The sequence below is a fragment of the Streptopelia decaocto genome, assembly GCF_964273445.1.
Source record: "Streptopelia decaocto genome assembly, chromosome: Z".
Lineage (NCBI taxonomy): Eukaryota > Metazoa > Chordata > Aves > Columbiformes > Columbidae > Streptopelia > Streptopelia decaocto.
In genome coordinates, this window is record NC_138657.1 from 23671972 (window position 1) to 23691606 (window position 19635).

Consider the following 19635-nt stretch of genomic DNA (forward strand, 5'->3'; position numbering starts at 1 on the left):
CACTTAATTTCAGAATATCAAGACCATTACAATAGGTTGATATGCAAAGGAGGTCATGCTAAATTGGCACTTTTAAACAGGAAACCATACTAGACCCTGTTTCTGTCTGGTTTTAAACAAACAATAGCAAGGCGCAGAGGGATTTCTCTCAACATCACTTCCCAAAATCTAGTTATTTCACATTACTAAAAAATATAGGGAAGTAGAGACTCTTGCATTCAAACATGATGAGAGCTTAGCCTCAAATCACACTTCAGCTTTTCTATTATACTAAACATGTGTTGATTAGATTGGGAGAGAAGGCAGAGACTTTGACCTAAAAAAAAAAACCAAACAAAAAACAAAAACAAAACCACACAAAAAAACAAAACAAGCAAACAAAAAAAATATACTGTGATTAGATATACTGCAATGCATATTGAGTTATAAAAAGCAAAAGTGTTTCTGTCACTTCCCGTATAGTTTTGCTTTGGGCGTTTGTTTGTTTGTTTTACTTCGAGGCAGTTTCGTACCAGCAAAATACTTCTGCAGCTCTTACTACAGTTTATACAATAACTATATGCTAGAATAGTTCTGTTAACAGATCAAACACAGTCAGGGTCTTCTGGATTATCTCACTCAAGAGCCATATATAGCAACAACTCTGTAATACCAACTATAAACTAAGGACTGTACTTTTTCTCCACAAACAACCCTCTCCAATATGGATGAATGAGCAGTGATTTCTATTTTCAGCCACTTTTTTAGTGTTTTACTCCAAATCAAAGCTAAATCACTATCAAGCAAATTTTAAAGCACCTATTTAAGAAATACCAATAACACATAAAGCTATAACTTTACTGCTGCTACCACTGTCCCAATCTGGAACACTGCAAAAGTAACTAAAGTCAAGAAAGTGTCTGTCTATCATGTACCTTATCACGTACCTTGCTGACCCTCTTTTTTTAACTTATGGTAAGACATACAAATTTCATTTAAATGAGAGCTAAGCTGACATGAGAATTTAAAACACCACCTTTCTCAACTTCTTCACTTGTATGGGATCAAACCTAGCCACATATTCAGCTTCAGGATACTGACTGAACTAGAAAACACTGCACCAGGATTTTGGCACAGCTGAGGACATTACTGGTTTGTACTCCCAGTGTACAACCACCTCATTAAGTTGACCTGCACTACTTAAGAATTCTGTTCAAGATGAAGGTGGATTAAGAGAATTTTTGGTTATTTTTTGTAGTCACTACATTGAAATTTTTATGTTTCTGTCAGAACTGGCCATTATTACTTAAAGAAGGGATACTACAGAACAGGCTTCATTCTGCTTACCAGAAGTTTTTACTGACTTGTTTCCATCAGCTGTCCTATCACACCGCTAATGCAAGGACAACACCTCCTCACTCACTTTGCCTAATGTAAGTAAATAACCACATAAAACAGAGCTGGAGAAGACATAATATTTGCATGAGAGTTAAAATGTTGCAAGCAATTGGTTTAACATGAACTATCACATGAGAACTATCATAGGAGTATCACTGACCAGTCACTCTATGTTTTTGAACTTCCCAGTGCTACTACACAGTGCTACTTCAAGGTCACCATTTTCTAATGCCAACCTTTTATTATAAGTCAACTTGCAAGCTAAGCTACTGGAACCTGGAGGAAGGGATGGGGAGGGGTAAAGAAGGGAGACAGGCAGGTTTAGTTTCCCCATCAGGTCAGCAAACCAACATTACTTAAGGCACAGCTGCACAATCACTGCTGTCAACATAGATGAAGGACCCAAGAACACACTGTTACGATGCGAGAAAACAGTAAGATGTCCCTTTCAAGCACAAGGCAAGTCACATACAAGGCCTTTCACTGATTTGTAACAACTTCAGATTTAAGAAAATTAATTTGTTATTGTTCTGTACAGTAGAAATTAAATCCAAGCATTTCGGTGAAGTATCATATTTGGAAAATGAACATATGCCAGAAGAAAGTTACAAGTTTCAATTCTGAGACATTGGTTTAGTTAGTTTGTTCAATTTGTGTTGGGGTCTAATAGAACATTTTTTTTTTGTTAATCACAGCAGGCATTATTCACACACAAATGCTTATGTCTTTGTTTTGATCTAGTATAACCTGAGCAGTAGCAATTTTATGTAGGTTTTCAAAATTGAGGGCTAAATATAGACAGATTAGTCATCCCAATAAATTGAGGGAGATTATTCCCCTTCTTACAGTTAAGCACAAGCATTAGTCTTAGGAGATTCTATGCAACCTGTCATAAACACTCTCGGGATAAACACTTTGTCTTATTCACCCACAGTATCAGCATTATACACGTTTGGGCTATATTTATATACCTTAAAAACCTGACCATTCAAAACACAGCTATCAGGTAGATCTTTTCAACACACGCTTTTATGTAGTCAATAAAAATCAATTACCTATGTTTTATATAAACTTTCAATTGGTTAGTCACTGACAGCTTAATAGGTATTTTCAAACCTCTCTACATGTGGCATGTCTAAAAAAAAAAAAAAAAAAAAAAATCAAAGCTGCTTCTTGAACTCTTACTGCATATTTTATACAGTTTTCCATATATTTTCAGATTTTGCCAATAAAAACCCCCAACTTTCCAAATTGAACAAGAAGAAAGTACCACAAGTTGTTGTTTAGTCTTTTGCACTATGCACAGCTGAAGATACACTTTCCCTTTATGGCAACAGGTTGCAGCAACAGGCTGGCTCCTGGTTTTTTTTTTCTGATAACAGTAAGTCAGATGTAAAAATTCAGTTTAAAAAAATGCTATTCAGGTCTCAGAAAAGGCAAGTGATGTCATATGGTTTGCCTACATTAGTCTCAGGTTTTTGAAAAATAGACAAGTGAGTTGCAACAGTAAATTCCATTTAAATCCAGAGCTTGGAAGGCTGTTTCACAGGCCAGAAGATGCATTATAGTAGCAACAAACATAAAACCTTCCATTCAATGAAGCAGGAATTCATTTGCTACCTGACAGGTCATCTCTTCCTATAAGCACTTGTAAAAGAACAGAGATTTAAAAGGTAGATGCTTGTGAAGACCTGACTCTTCTTTCTAATGTTCATGGTTTAACAGTTATGGTTTAGAAGAACAAAAACATTTTCCTCTTACATGACATCATAGGTTATCCACTACTCCTCACAGATATCCATTTGAAGACACCCACCAATCAAACTTAACTCATTTATGAATATGTAAAAAACTTTAAATTAAGTTCACTAGGATTACCACAATGATGAAAGTATATATATACAGAGATATATCAAAAAAGCAGCTTCTAGCCAATGAGAAATCAAGACTGTTTCATTATTCGTGTGGATAAATTTGATCCCATCAATGACTACAGATTCTGCCTATCTAAACACAACACAGACACACATAAATACATCCCTTGAGGTTTTAATTTCTCCTAAATATTTTCCAATTTTGACAAATCCTATTAGAAGTCAACTGACTCAACTACAAATACATCCAACATACAGTCACACTTTAACACCTAATATATATTCTGTCATTCACAATAAGGAAAATTATAATTACAATATAACGCACTGCAGCTAAAATACTCATATATTCTTACTAGAACTGGTTAATATTCTTTCCAAAATATTGAGAATTTATTCCCCATTTGCTTCAAAAATCTCTAAGTTACTACAAAGTGGGGGAATGGAGAGGAATTTATTAAAAAATTGCACCCTGATAGTTCTTACATGACTTATTCAGCTGAGTTACTCAAAAGGAATTATTAAAACTTGTTAAACATGATGAGTTCAAGAGACTACCTCAAATTATAAAATTAAAGAATCATAACCCTGCTATTTAGGATTTTGAGAGCTTATAAAAAGGAGCTAAAGAATCTCACCAGTGCACAGCACATCAATTAGACCGACTTCTCTGAACTGACTCTAACTCATAGGAATTATGATTCATACGCTTAACAAGTTTTAAAACATATTTTGGAAGTAAATATTTTTTATCATAAAATCTGCCTAGGACTTGTCTAGTCATATGTATTTTTCCAAACTGTGAGGATGCAAAGAAATTTTGAAATACTTACTTAGGATACATTGGCTCATAAAGATACTTGTCTCTTGTTGATGGGATTTCAAAAAATAAGATGTATCCATTTGCAGTCTGAAAGAGAAACACTGATAAGATAGATATCTGGTCTATCTGCATGAGTAAAATCTATAGAGAATCTTACAATTTCTACATGTCTTATATATTGAGCACAAATATACACTCATAACAAGTACCAGATATCTTAAAAAACTGTGTATTGAAATTCATTCTAATTAAAACTCATGATGTATGCATCCAGCAAAAAAATTCCTCTGATTCATAAGAGTACATAAAACTAGACAGCTATATCAGCTATTTAGAATCTGAGAACCTAATTCCCACCAATTAAGAGAATAAATGCAGAAAGCCTGTAGTAGATGGTAGGAAGCTTTCAGAGCAAGAACTCCAGGTGTTTGAACACACACACACACACACACACACACACACACACACACACACACACACACACAAACACACACACACACAAACACACACACACACAAACACACACACACACACACACACACACACACACACACACACACAAACACACACACACACAAACACACACACACACAAACACACACACACACAAACACACACACACACAAACACACACACACACAAACACACACACACACAAACACACACACACACAAACACACACACACACAAACACACACACACACAAACACACACACACACACACACACAAACACCGGAGAGTTCAAAGAAGCTGGGTGGGCACTGGCTCTCAGAGCTAGGCATCCAGTTTTCAAAAAATCCTCATGTCACACAGCATCTACGTAACAGCTTTTCAAAATCTTCAGGTGTCTGAAAAAATTCTATTATAATTCAATCCCAAGTCATATTCTGTCATTCTGGAAGACTAACTTCAAACTATAATGCTATTCAGAGAACAAATACAAATCAATAATTATCACATGTTCCAGTCATGACTAGAAGCTGATCTAGTGTTCGCATAAGCACAGGAGAGGCAGATGACCAACAGGTTAGTTGTTCAAAGAAGTACAATTTGTTTAAAGCACAAATTTACCCTTCAGGCAAACTGGCAAATGCATTTTGGTTAAACACCATTTCCATCTGATCATTTTAATATGGGCGGGGTATATACACAAAGCACTGGAGACAAGAAGCACTGAAATGAATGGTTTCAAGTTGCTTTGCAAGGTTGGTTTCCTTTTCTTTGAATAAAGGAAAAAGCAAAAGTTATCTTAGTTTATGAGTTCACAGATGCCATGTTTTTCCCTAGTCAAACATTTTGCTTTATGCTATGAAAGAAACTTGTGTTTCAGCTTCAAAGTCCAAGAAACACAATTCTCAAAGCAAATACCTTTCTCATGTAAGAATAAAATTTGAACCTCAATGGTGAGCTTGAGACAGGCTGAAAACAAATGGAAGCATTTCTATGTGCAGTAATATGATGTTCAGGTATTATGTGCTAAAGAAACCTGCTCATTTCTAACATCTTTACAGGTTCTTTCCATTACATCATTAAATATTTAACCTGTAAGCTATCTTATCCTGGAAGGAAAAGTAAAACAATACCATGAAGTATCTTTATACTGATATTAAGGTACAAAAGGGCCATACCGAACACTATTCAAAACACAAAGTTGCTACTGTTACAGGGTCATTTCTAAATAGAACATCAAGTTCCATGACAAGCTGGATGACATGCAGAAGCATTCAACCATATGCTCCCTGTCAATTGATCATATTCATTCACATAGGTTTCTACATTGCTCTAGAAAGGTCCATGTTGCAACAAAACTTACTAAAGCAACCACCACCCTCATCCTTTCCCTGATAATTCTCACCTTTGACAGCCAAAAATATATATATACAGTACCTTGCAAGGTATTTCACTACATGTTTTCTGGTATGCTACATGTTTAATAAAGCTCTGCCTTAGCTAAGGGAATGCGTACTGAAGAACAGTCTATATTGGAGGATTGCCTGTAGCAGGGGAAGGACTAAAATACCTATGTATTGAAGCATCTCGACCCAATTGACAAGTTTGTTTAATTAATAGAACTACCTACCTTGAGCGTGTGTACTAATCTAGCCAAGCAACAAAATATTTTCTAGTTAACACTGGAAAAATTACAAATGCAGCAATATGAGAGAAGAAACTACAAAATATCATGGAAAAAAATATCAGATTAGAAAACATGACAACAGTTCAGCAACAGACAATACTAGTAGTAGAAGAAGTTAGAATTGCTAGGGGATGATACCAGTGTGAGAACTGCTTAACTGCTTACCATTAAAGCTGCTTGACATATTTTTATGAGGCCTTATATGCTAGACCAAAGTCTGCCTTCAGTACAAATAATAATTATCTCAAAGCATATACTGCAAAGTGGTTTATTTTCATAGAGATGCTCTGAACACTCTGGCAGACAGAAACAAAAACCACTGTATATCACTACTGTAATGGACATTAAATCCAGATTATCTTCTCAATCATTATGTCATTAAGAAAAAAGTGAATGTACCACTTGGCTAATAAGTACATACTGAGCCTTTTGTTTACCTTATTAAAAATGAAGTAAAACATAATTTTATTACATAGAACTACTACAATCAAGAAACTCAAGCACACAGGTAGTAACAGGCCAGAAACTAAATCACCCAACCCAGCTTTTCAAAATAGTATTTTTAGCTGTTGCACAGGACTTCAGTAATTAACTGAAGCTAACTCAGTTCAACAAAACTAGTAGTACAAACTACTTGGGGTTTTTTTTTAAATTAATAATTAGCTTTCCTATTGCTCCTTTATTTTTACTTGTTAGTTTTCTTCTTAAGAAAAAGTCACAAAGAAGGGAGAAATTCTCTTGGAAAGTTCATAGTTTTACTTGGGGATAGAAGTATGCATGAGCAAGAACACCATCTTCATTAACCCCTCAAACCTGCCTTTCAGCCCTGTCTCTCTATAACAAAAATACTAATATTTGTAAATGTGGTAGGAATCATTTCAGTAGGACTCATTAACACCAAGGAGATACAAGATAATCAGAAGAAATGAAAAATTTTAGAAACCTCATGACACTCATTACTTTATATAAACTGTCTGACTATTTACAAACTGGGACTTTATGGGCATGTAGATTCTGGTAAGATCTGCCAAAAAGAACACTATACATTTAGCTGCAGAAAAACTTGAAAGTACAGTAACTGAACTGGCAGAAAATAAAGCCAGAAATTAAAGTCTGACTGTCAGCTAAACCATAAGGTCTCTCAAGCAAAAGGAACCCAACATCACAGAAAAATCATAATATGCAAAGTAGTTAAATATAACAACCTACATTTCTCCTGAACTGCTGCATAAAGATATAATTAAAATGTGTTTGGACAGTTTACTTGTGATTATATGCTGTATTATAAAACTGAAGAATTATTTTTTATTTATAGTAAAGTTACAGCAGGCTCCCTTCTGCCTTTGCTGGTAACCACTAGCATTTGATAGCTGAAAATATAATCTGATACTAAGAGAAATACTTTACTGCACTGAATCCACAAGATACTTTTAGGCGACTTAAACATTCTAAACCAAGTACTCAGAAAAGTCTGCCCTGCATTACACACATGAAAACAGAAGCACAGGAAGTTTACTTGATTTAGAGTCATGGTGATATTAGTAGAGACAGGAACTATTCCACAAACCATATGGTATTTTCCACTCAGATAACAATATCTGATTGGTTAAAAAAAATACAAAGCATTACTGGCATCATTTTAAGCAAAAAAAATGGTTTATATTACGAGATGAAGTCAGTGTACCAACAAATACAGTAGCTGTTATTCAATTTATAACTCCACATCATCAACTTCTGATGGGCAAGTTTGATGACTTCGTTCTTTTATCCTGCACCTTCTCACAAGAAAATCTGAAATACAACAGCCTTTATTTTAAAAAGCTAAAAAAACAAACTTACACAATTTAAGACCTGGTCCTAACTTAAGATCTGACCAAAAGTCACCAAGAGTGACATCCCATATTCTGACCTCTATAAACTCTACTTACACCTTTGTTGTGTCCACCTTGAATTAATTTTTAAATGCTGGTGCTGAAATACTCCACTTTAGCACTGTGACCATAGTACCAGATAGGAAACAAAAACTTCCAGTGAGACAAGATCTCATCTTTACCTTTAAGACTCTTAACAGAACAATCTATGTATCACCTGTCACTGCCCTTGTTTCTGTGTTCTCAGTGCCTCGGATTTTTTTTTTTTAACACCAAAAGATACTGCACCTTAATAAAGTCACAGTTCTGTCCTTCTAAGATCCACATTTTGGAAACATCTGTAAACCCTGTTTATCGATCTAAATATGCTTATGTCACCTATTTCTTTCATTCACATGTCTTTAGATTCCTTTATTCTTTGTGATCACATTACTAAAGTAATGAGATGCTATATCAGCCCTAGCAAACACATCATACTATTTTAATTTAAAGAACTGCAGTTCGTTCTTCAGTGGAAAAAGATTAATGAAAACTACTGAAGGAAGCTCCTATCATCCAAAAAAAACTGGGTACTATTATATATTTTCACAAGATAAGTACCAGTTAAATGTATATACAGTCTGCAGGTTTGCATAAGCACAGACATTGGTAATACAAAACTCTCTTTGCAATATTTTAACTACAGTAAGAAGAAAAAACCCTACTTACTGAAACAGCTATCATGGTGCTGTCAGGCCGCCATTCTGCTTGTTTATAAGGTCCAAACTGAGAAGCTGCTTTTGGTAGTTCCTTGTAGCTTACGATTAATACACTGGGCTGGAGGAAAAAAAAAAATAATAATTATATCTCATATCCAGAAGGAATGGGATGCTTGTTATATTGTGATGTAACTTCAAGCAACTATGTTTACTTAACAGCAACAACACTGTTGCCTTGAAGAGGGAGTTTAAAAGGATTAGGGCTTATTTGACAATGCATTGCACAACACCGGTTTTAAATTGAGTTTATGCTTAAATCCAGCCACACTGTCATTCCTAATCTCACTCTTTCAAACCCAGAACATTTAAATAAAATACTGTGTTTGCCCAGAAAGGAGTCATTACAGAATACAGAAGTAGTTTCAAGTCAGACAAAGGGTGACTGATGCTCCAGATGAACAAAACTACCTCAAATTGGTACCTATAATGAAAAAGACTGTCAAGTTAACTAGGATGAAATATTCTATGCAATGTATTTAGTACAATTCATTTGCTTAGTTTCTACTAATTGGATGGGCCATTGTGTTAACAAGAATAATAATCAGGAAATCTGGTTTATATCCCTTCAAGAAAAGGTCACCAGAAATTGTGCAGAAAATACACCTCTACATTTGCTGAAAAGATTTTGTATGTGATAAGTTGCACCTATGAGCACGTTTCCTCCTGGGAACAGAGAAGTGCTTCGAGGTCAGGAAGCCCAGACAAAGCTACCACAGGCACTAAGCCTTCATTGCCCTTCACGGAAGCAGCTGAGAGCTGTGACAAAAAAACTAATGGAAAGTTACCCTTCCTTGCTCCAGTGCTTAGAAACATTCTTCCCCCTCAAATATATTTGAGAACTGTCTATACTTTCTTGCTCTTGAACCAATAACAGTTTTCAGCTTAGACAGGTATGTCCCCTTCTGCTACCATCCACTACTCAGATGTATGTCCATATATATTAGTTAGATGACAGCTGTATTTTCTCAGTTTTCAGTTACATTAAACAAATCACACTTTTTGTTAAAGACATTTCTCCTCATCTTCATACCAGATGCTCTCCCTGACTTTATCAATGCCAATGTTTCTTCAGAGTTGTAGCAGCAAACTCTGTACCAAAGAGTACACTTCTCCAGCCTGTGGAAAGGAACCAAAAGGCTAAACAGTAATCACACTTTTTTTTTGGTTGAAAGTAAACATGAAACAGTTTGGCAAAACTTGTCATCCACCACTACCACCACCAGTGATGGCAACTTCCTATTGTTCATAGATAGTTTGCTTGCTCAAACAGCAGAAGCTGGTACAACAAATCTAAAACATTAATTCTACCCAAAAATAATGCATGTGTCTGCTACTCCAGAATTAGGTGGATATCTACTACCATCACATTTGGAATCAGTTGCTTCAGTTTCCCTTAAGAAAAAGTAGAGTCACAAACAAAAATAATTTAAAGGGAAAAAGAGTACAAAACAAAGTAATTAGATTTTTTACTACACATATAAAGAAGAAGCTGAATTAATGTCACACAGGCAGTCTTAGCTTTGGTAAATTCATGGTATAACTCTGCATCCTGTAAATGGCATTATTACTTAAATTGCACACCCACACAGAACTTAATTATCAAAAATAAAGTTAAATATTTATACTGTAAAGTATAACAAGCAAACTAATCTTAACTCTAAGAACTATTTACACCAGCTTTTTCAATTCATGTGGCTTCTTTTGCAGATATTTGCAAATCAAGTTACATAACATCAAATAGGTAACTAATTATTAATAGAATCTTATTGATTGTTTTCATGACCTATAACACACAGCCTTTCACAGCTTGGCTTAGACCCACCTTTACTGCCTTAGATACGCAGAGAAAAAAGTGCCTTCTGATAGTACAAGCTTGGTTAATCTGCATCAGATTAACTGCAGATTTGGAGGCCGATCTTCAAGCACTTCTGTGCCTCAAGCATTTTAGCAGCATTAAGAAAAAACACCAAAAAACTCCAACCAAACAAAAATCCATAAACAAAAAAGTTTTAGAAGCTCATTAATGCACAACAATTTTCTTTCTATATTGCTACTTTTACAGAACACAATGACAGTACTGATACTGTAATGTGACATTTATTCACAAGAAAGCTATTACACCTTAGAACCTGGCAGAATGGTCTGCATACACAGCAGCTTAAACATGGCATATCACTTCACTTGCCTAAGCACCAAAATGTTACCACATTTATGTAAATGAAAATCAAATAGACATTTAAACCCTAACCTAAGATGCGAATGTTGCTCTGAACTGGCGTCTTTAAATAGGACAAGTAGAACAGACTTGAACAGCAGCCCTCACAGGAGCAAGTGTCTGTCCTAATTGAGATCCTCAAAGGGCTTCAAAGAAAACAATACATTAACCAAGTGGAGAGAGGTATAATCATTTTATGTTTGAGAGAATATAAAATAATGAAAAATGAATTTTGCTTAATTTGGATTCTGTGGTTTGTTGCTGGTTAATGATAAACTGTGCATACAGTGGACTTAAGTAGGTCAGCTAATTCGATGGAAAACTACTGGACTAAGTTTGAGAAGTAAACACCTAACAGCATGTATGCATTCAGACAACTGAAACTTCAAAGTGCTTTCTTTTTAGTTGCTCTCTTAGCATTAATTCACCTGAATCCAGAAGGTAAGTGAGCAAGACAGGAACACTGCCATTTATAGTCACCCAAAACATTAATGAAAATATGAAGTAATGCTCTTGCTTAGGCCCGTGGATGTTCCTGTAAGACACCAGCACTCCTATAATTTTTACGCAAAATGAAGAAGTAGTTACTATATCTGTATTAAACATGAATAACAAATTCATATCTTCGCCTAAATTCTAAGAATGCTGCATCAACAATTTGATCTAATCATACTGAAACTTTTATGTATTGCAAAAAGTTAAAATAAAAATAAATAAATAAATAAAGTTTAAAACAGTTATTAAGTTGCACAGTCAAATTATTTCTGCCTACATAATAGTCAAGAACATTGAGAAGTTCTGAATATTTTGCCCAACATGTTCACTCTGTACTATACTTATTTTGCTTTTTATTGTATCTATAAATCCAAAGTAATTTGAATTTTGAAAACAAGTAAATTTCACAACCCTTAATTCTGCCTTCTCTCTTTAAAATTATTCTCATTCTTAATGCCACCAATTCACTATTACTAATTTACCTTCCAAATATTTTTTTTTTTAATTACAGCTTTCAGACACTGAATATCTGGAAGACTAACAATTTTTTCACAACTGACAGGTCTAGAGAGAAGACTCTTGTATTTGCTGAGAGCATGCAACAGTATTAGCAGCTGACAATGTGGTATTTAGATGGGTTTGGGTTTTGTAATGGAACATCAACACAAGAACCTGCATGGCCATAAAAAAATTGTCAAAATCTTAATATTCTCATCCTCTAACAACTTAGCATTCTAGATATCAAAAATTCATCTAATTTAGAATCAAGAGGCAATTTCTTTCAAAAACACACACACTCTGTTTAGTTTTGTAAGACAAATACTTCAATGCTTCCGTAGACACAATATAAAAATCAAAACACCATGCTGTTCTGGTGAGCTTACAATCTAAGTGACAAACACAGAGCTGGGATAAAATGAAACAAAAGCCTGGTGACATTGTGTACTTTATTTTATCATTAGATGGTCTGTGCTCCACTTTAAAGGCTGAAGCTTTGTATGTTTATAAACTAATAAACCAGAAAGGTAAGGTGTAGAAAAGAAAGCATGGCACAAATGCATGCAGAAGGAAGAGGGAAATTCATTAGTAAGGACCAGAAGGAAAAAAAAAAAAAAAAAAAAAGCCATGTTGCCAGTAACAGAGATACAAGGTGGTAAGAAAATAATTTCTAAAAGCTAGTTAATTATAAAAACTTAACTCTTTCAATTCAGTTTTAAAAGCAACCGGAAAGCTTAGAATCAGCAAAGTGTCCATCCAAAGACAGCAGACACAGCTACTAATATTGTACTTCACGCAAGCTACTGTGAAAGAGTTCAATATTGTACTTCATATGAGCTACTGTGATAGAATTTAAAAAACAGAAGTGCATCAGAGCTATCAATCACTACCTCTCCCAAGTGAAAGTTTTCAGTCAACCTACTGCTCAAAAATGCTGCCAATAAGAAAGGCCATTTTCTACAGATCTTTGCAGCTCCTCAGCCCCACGAATTGCCAACTGCTTTACTACAGATTAAATGGAATTCCATGTGATGGAGAACGGACTCACTAATCTCAACTCTGATATCATAGTGGCAGGCAAACGACTTTGTTGTGTGCAACTAATCGGACAGTCAGAATTCATAACTGAGGATGCTTCTCTCTTCATGCAAGTTGTCATGGCTTAACCCCAGCTAGCAATTAAGAGACCACGACAGCTGCTTGCTCACTCCCCCCACCCTCTGAGTGGGATAGGGACAGAACTAAAACAGAAAGAAGAAACTCTGGGCTGAGATAAACACAGTTTAATAGGACAACAAAACAGTATTAATATTCTACTACTAATACATAAAACAAAAATAAAAATAAATAAATAAAAAAGCTCAGTACAACCCTTCAGAAAACTCCAGTCACACCAAACAAACTGTCTCAGAGCACCCTGGTCCTGAACAGCTCAACCCACTGAGTGAGGAAAGAGGTAACCGGCAAAAGTGCCCAAAGGCCAACTGAAAAACAGCTGAGCAGCAAAAGGCCAAACTAACACTGAATTGAACCAGAATGGAACCAAACTAATGAAATGGAAAGCCCAAACTAACAGAACTAACTAGCTGGAAAAGTCAACTCTATATGAAGCATGACACTAATGGTAGGGAATATTTCATTTATCAACCTGGATGTCAGTCCAGGTGCTGTCCTGCCTGTGCCCCACTCCTACCAATTTGTACCTGCAGCTGAACATCCAAAGTCCCTGGCTTTCCAGCCAACACCCAAGGTATCAGTGAGTTCTTACACTCTTCAAAATTCTCAAAAACACAGCTAGACAGTAAAAGAAAAACATTAACTCTCCCCCAGGGAACAAGCAGTGTTATCTCATTATTCTCACAGAAAACCTAAACAAAAGACTGTGCTAGCTATGAAGATTCTAGTGGCATGAAGAAAACTAGCTCAATTTCAGTTACACCAGTACACAAGTAATTCTGAGACATCTTTCAGGAGTAATCTATTTTATATTAATACAGGAGACACTGAAAGCCTGGTAAGACCTCCTGAATATTCACAGGACAATTTTACATTTCACATGACAAATCCATCAGTCTAACAAGTACTTCTCATTTATTTAATTATGTAACCACAAATACTCCTTTATAAAGAAGCAGGAGCACAATTGTTACTGTTACTGACATATAAAAATAAATGGCCTTCTGAGACAAACGTCTGATGAGTATCAGCAAGAGGTTAGCATCTCAAGGGTTAAATTACTAAAGAAAAAACAGCACAAGGGGCAAGACCTCTTAGTTTGCACTGATGTTATCTGTGTCATATTGTTCACAATACACAACCACTTACATCTTTATCAGGACACATGTTGTCCATTTTGCAACCACATTACACAAAAAAATTGTACCGAGATTGTATTTAATCCTATTTAGGAAAAGGCCACATAAAATAATTCAGTAAGTTATTCTGCTTACAGTTCTGAGATGTTAAAGTATAATCCTGAAAGCATGGTGAAAACATATCTTATTTTCTTCTAATGGCCACCTGTAATTAAAAAAGACTACAAACTCAAATGCATATCTTAAAATATGTTTATTCATAAAAAGGATAAACTATGAGCACTGGTGTCACAAGTAATTCCTTCTACAGCATGCCAAAATTCCAGGTTGTGGAGATCACTTCTGTAACAGAAGCACAGTCCCCTGTTTTGTCCTATTTGTTTAAATAATCTGTGTGCTTAGATTTAAAGCACGTAACCAGCTCAATTCTAATATTGCAACAGCTAGAGACTGTAAAGCACACAAGATTTGTAAGAGCTGTCTGAATATAGACTTATTCAGCATTTAAAATGAATAGAGATTATTTAACAATCTAGGATTCCTACATGCATGCTTTACTTAAGCTTGTAGTTCATTTGGGTGACCTGATTCAACATCAGATCATTAAAAAAAAAAAAAAAAACAGGAAGTTTAAAAACAAGAGTAGATGCAAATCATAAGCTAATAAGCTCCTAGGTATTTAAGAAACGCTCCTCAAAATTAGTAGCTGTGGCAAGGTACTCTTGGCTTCAAAGAGCTTACAAAACTGGTTTTGACTGGCAGAGTCATAGCAGACAGTCCAAGAGCCTACAGGAGTTTTCATTAAATATTGAAGACCAGTACTTATTCCTGTCATTGTTACAAGTTTGTTAAGATTAAAGAAAGGAAATGCTGAGCCATATTTATACATACAACTACATCAGACTATTCTTGTTGCACACAATTAACCCTTCAACACTTACTAAGGCAACTCCACTGATTATCACATCTCGTTCCTTGTTTCCATATATCTTCCCTTAATATCTAGAACCCTGTGGGTGAATGCCTAGAATTCCCTGTACTGTCTCAAGCTCTTATTTCACGCCATAACCAAACCAATTTTAAATTAAAAGCTACTACTGTTAAAGGAGTAACACTTTCAATGAGCCAAACATAATGCTCCTTCGATCTCTTCATAAGCTAAAGAACCCCAGGCTTCTATACATTCAGCATGAACAACCCTGCAAAAACCATCACTAGTCCACCTTAAGAGACACTAAAATACGGGTGCAAGCAGGAAAGATCACGACACTTAGAACTGCACAGATGCCTTGTGAGACCTCACATTTAGTTCCCAAGTCAATCTATTAAACATCAATTGCCTTGTTTCAGCATTTCATAAAGCTTCTTTCATGAACTAAAGTTTCTCATTTCAAGCATCCAAGTACTTAACGTTACCAGAATTAAAACACTAACAAGCTTTCCAATACCATCAATGAAAACTGTTTCATTAGCTTCTTCATGCCAAGGAAAGCTTCTGAGGTTCCTAGACCATAAAATTCTTCTGATTTAAAAAAAAAAAAAAAGACTTTGAACCGCAGCTTCCAGAGTGGGATGCATTTAATATATTCCATTGACGTGCAAGGACAATATTTTTTGTACCATTAATAAAGTAAAAATTTTTAAAATGTGTTAACTTCAGTTTTATCTAATTTTTTTCTTCTTTTCAAACACTGGAACAGGCCTCCTAGAGAGGTGGTCATGCTCAAGGCCCCACGCCCATCGGTGTTTAAGATGCAGTTGGACAATGCCCCTAAGAACACGTTTAAATTTTTGGTCAGCCCTAAATTAGTCAGCCAGTTGGACTACATGATTGTTTAATGTCTCTTCCAACTGAAACAGTCTATTCTATTCTAGCTTTTAATGTCTATGTTGTGTATGCTTGATGATGTGCTTACTAGTACAGTAGTACATGCATAGAATTCATAAAAAAATAATAATGTATACATATTGGGGGTGTGTGCTCAAAATCTTTCACCAGTACTGTGCATGATCAAAAACATTCACATTGATCAGTGGTCCTTCTATCTACAATCCAGTCTCTCCCTGCAAAATAACATGTAGAATAGTCAAGAATTTTTTGGCTCAAAAGCACCAACAGAATTCCATCTATTTTTAACTACACCATTTATCCCAGTTTCTAATCTTCACACATTTATTGTTTCCAAACCAGAAAACGATCCATACTTTAAACTTTCCTGAGTTCCATTAGCTGTTAGCACAAGGCAGGTGAAAAGGAACTTTAAACACTACCATTTGAAAAATACACATACTGATGTAAATTCAAACACTTGACAGTATTTCAAAGTGCCCCATTCTGGAAAAATTCAAACCAGAACTCCACCAACCTCATCACCTCATTCTTAGATGAAACCTTTCATACATAGTTGAGATAGTAATGTCTGAACAAGAATATTAGCCTGAAGGCTCTTCTACTTCAAGAAATTGAATTAGTTCAGCCTGACCGGAATTTAGCCTTGTTCCAAAGAAGATACTTCTGTCAAATGAAAATATTTTCTATAATGCAATAATTCAATAATTTTTGTTTTACAGAAGTGCAACATTCAATTTTAAGCTTTTAGTTCAAAACCAAACAAAATCCAAAACATACACACAAACCCCGCCCCTGCTAGTCCCCTGCCCCCCCAAAGCCCCACCATAACACCCAAACCCCAAGCTATATGCATAAAAATGCAAGAGTTTCTCTTAAAAAATGCCCTTAACAGAAAGCTTTGTCTTATAGGATTTTGCTAACAGCTGGGTGTCCACAGAAGTAGTGAGATTGTAACACACTTTTTAGTCTGAGTCAGTGACCAAGCCTGGCAAAGCCAAGCATCTTCCTCAAAAGCACCCATTACATACTAAATTAGAATGTATTCTAAAAAATGTTATGACCTGTAAGTTTGCTCAACTATTCTGCATCAAGTGGTTTCTTTTAGTGCTGTGTCTGTAGCCAGTTACACAACATTCAATATTTCAAAACAAGTCCAAGCACGTAAGTTAATGAACGTTGTCCTCAGGAACAGACCATAAAGTAAACTACCTTCTAGACAACAGGGCACATTTTGAGAAGCTTTCTACAAACCTGTTCTTTCTTTGTTGTTTGTTTTGTTTTGTTTTTTTTCCTGAAAAAGAAGCTTAGTTTTGCTCTGTTGATGGACTACAACTGTAAGTTTAAAAACTGGCAAAAGCTAGAAAAGTGCAAGCTTTATCTATACTATGTGCCACAAACCTAAGAAAACAGAGGCACTGTGATGATGTTCACACAGAATAGTTACTGGGCTAGGATGTCCTAACTGGACAAAAAACCAGCATCAGCACCCCACCCAGGAAATAATTAACAGCCATGCAGAGCACAACATAAGGCAAAGTGATGAAATCTCCACATAACAAGATTTTAAGGGTATGACTGTCATTCGATACCTTACAGTACCATCTTTCTAAAACTGGATTGTTAGTTTTCTCCTGTAATTTGAGATGAACTCTATAAATTATCTGGAGTTGGAGATATTTATAGACAGATTTAGGATCTAATCTAGGCAGCATTTAAAAGAATCCAGCATCAAAATGCAAAGTCAATATCACAACTGTGTCATTGACTGCATAAATCAAACTAACAAACGGCATTTTTGTTACCATGCTAATTCAAAGTGATTTAAAAGCAAGGCATTTAATGTCAATTATTCAAATACCATCAAACTGGATGTTGCTAGAGAAGCAACTTCCACGGAAAAGCCATGACAATTCTTCCATTTAGCACCACAAAGCTTTGAAACTTTTCGCAAAAAGAAAAGTTTGCAAACTTCTGTGTTATATTGTGTTACACAGAATGTCACAGTCTGTCCCGTGTTTAAAAAGTTTCATATCTCTTACGTTCATATGTTCTTTTATATAAAACACACAACACATGAAGGCAGAAAACACAAAGCATATTTGTAAAAAAAAGCATTTCTACAAACATTCTTAAACTTATGTGCTATTTAACGTCAAACCAAAAAATAAAGTTGGTTAAAAGTCTCGTTTTCAGGAATAACAGGTGTTAACTCCAGGAACATTGATCTTATGTATTTTCTTAACACTATATTGCTACCACTAAACATTGTGGCTTAACTCCTCTGATTCAAAAACGATGATGTATTCTGTAAGACTTGGTGCCAAGTTTCACAACCCTTTCTGGAACAGGAACGAAAATAAAATATTTTGCAGATGAGAGGGCTTTTCAGCTGCAAGAGCTGGGTCTGAGGGCTAACAGGTCAGATACTCACTCTGCAGTACCAGATGCTTAGCTGAGATGGGGATAACACCGCGAAGAAAACTCTCTGGGGATCCGTCTGGATGTGAAGAGGTTGCTCCAGGGACTCCAGAGGACACAACAGTCTCTTAGGCCAGCCGCTGAGAAAATACATGGCTGTAGATTTCTCTTCCCGAACAGCGGGCTCTCAGCTCACTCTAGCCTAGGCGGGGGGCGGCGGGGACATCAGCCGAAGGAGAGAAGCAAGAGGGCTCGCTGCCTGCTCGACGGCCTCTGGACGAAGGGCTCTGACCAGCGGCCCGGGGCCGACCACGCATAATCCCCAGCACAGCAGCGGGACCCCTGTGCTCACCGTCACCGCCCGGGAGGGGACCGGCCAAGGCCTCCTCGCCGCCGGGGCAACGGGCCGTCGCCTCCAACCGCCGCTGCCGCCGGTGCTCTCGCGCGGGCGTGGGGGCAGGGAGCGCTGCAGCCGCCGAGGGGAGGAGAGTCCGGGGAGGGGCGAGAGCCGAGTGGGCCGCGGCCTGGGGGAGGCGGCGGGGGAGGCGGACGGTCACTGCTCCGAGCGGGCTCGCGGGAGCTGCGGCGGCTGCAGCGGCGGTTCCTCCCTCCTGCGGGTGCCTCGCCCGCCCACACTCCGTGTCGCTGTCGTCGTCGCCGCCGCCGAGGCCCCGGCCGCCATCTCCCTCCTGCTCCGCTCCGGCGCCCGAATGCCGCGGCACCGAGCGCGACGGCAGCCCCGCAGCGGAGAGAGGGGGAGGGCGGGGCGGGGCCGCGCGCGGAGGCGCTCATTGGCCCTGGCAGTGGGACCGCGCGGAAGTGACGTCAGAGGTGTGTGAGGCTCCCGGCCCAGAGAGACTCCGTGTCAAGGTTCCGGGCGAACAGGCGCGTGCCAGCGCCGAAGGCGGGGCGGGAATGAGGGGGGGGAGTGCGTGCGCGCGGAGGCGGGGGCAGCAGTAACGCGAGCGGTGTTGTGCGCAGGCGCGCAGAGGCACCGCCTG

The 19635-nt window shown here is 37.2% G+C and overlaps 1 protein-coding gene across 5 annotated transcripts in view; it reads right to left on the bottom strand.

Annotated features, from left to right (window-relative positions):
- The window catches only part of RIC1 (RIC1 homolog, RAB6A GEF complex partner 1), a 50951-nt gene extending 31840 nt beyond the window's left edge, over positions 1-19111 (bottom strand). For 3 of the 5 annotated variants that reach the window (XM_082074939.1, XM_082074940.1, XM_082074938.1), the window contains exons 1-3: positions 18648-18807; positions 8792-8899; positions 4085-4161 (exon numbers count right to left, since the gene is read on the bottom strand). In XM_082074939.1, the coding sequence (XP_081931065.1) occupies positions 4085-4161; positions 8792-8899; positions 18648-18788 (326 nt within the window). In that variant the 5' untranslated portion in view covers positions 18789-18807. Of the gene's footprint in view, positions 1-4084; positions 4162-8791; positions 8900-18647; positions 18808-18986 lie in introns of those variants that run through there. The other 2 variants (XM_082074942.1, XM_082074941.1) reach the window with 2 other exon arrangements.
- Positions 19112-19635: the final 524 nt, after the last annotated feature.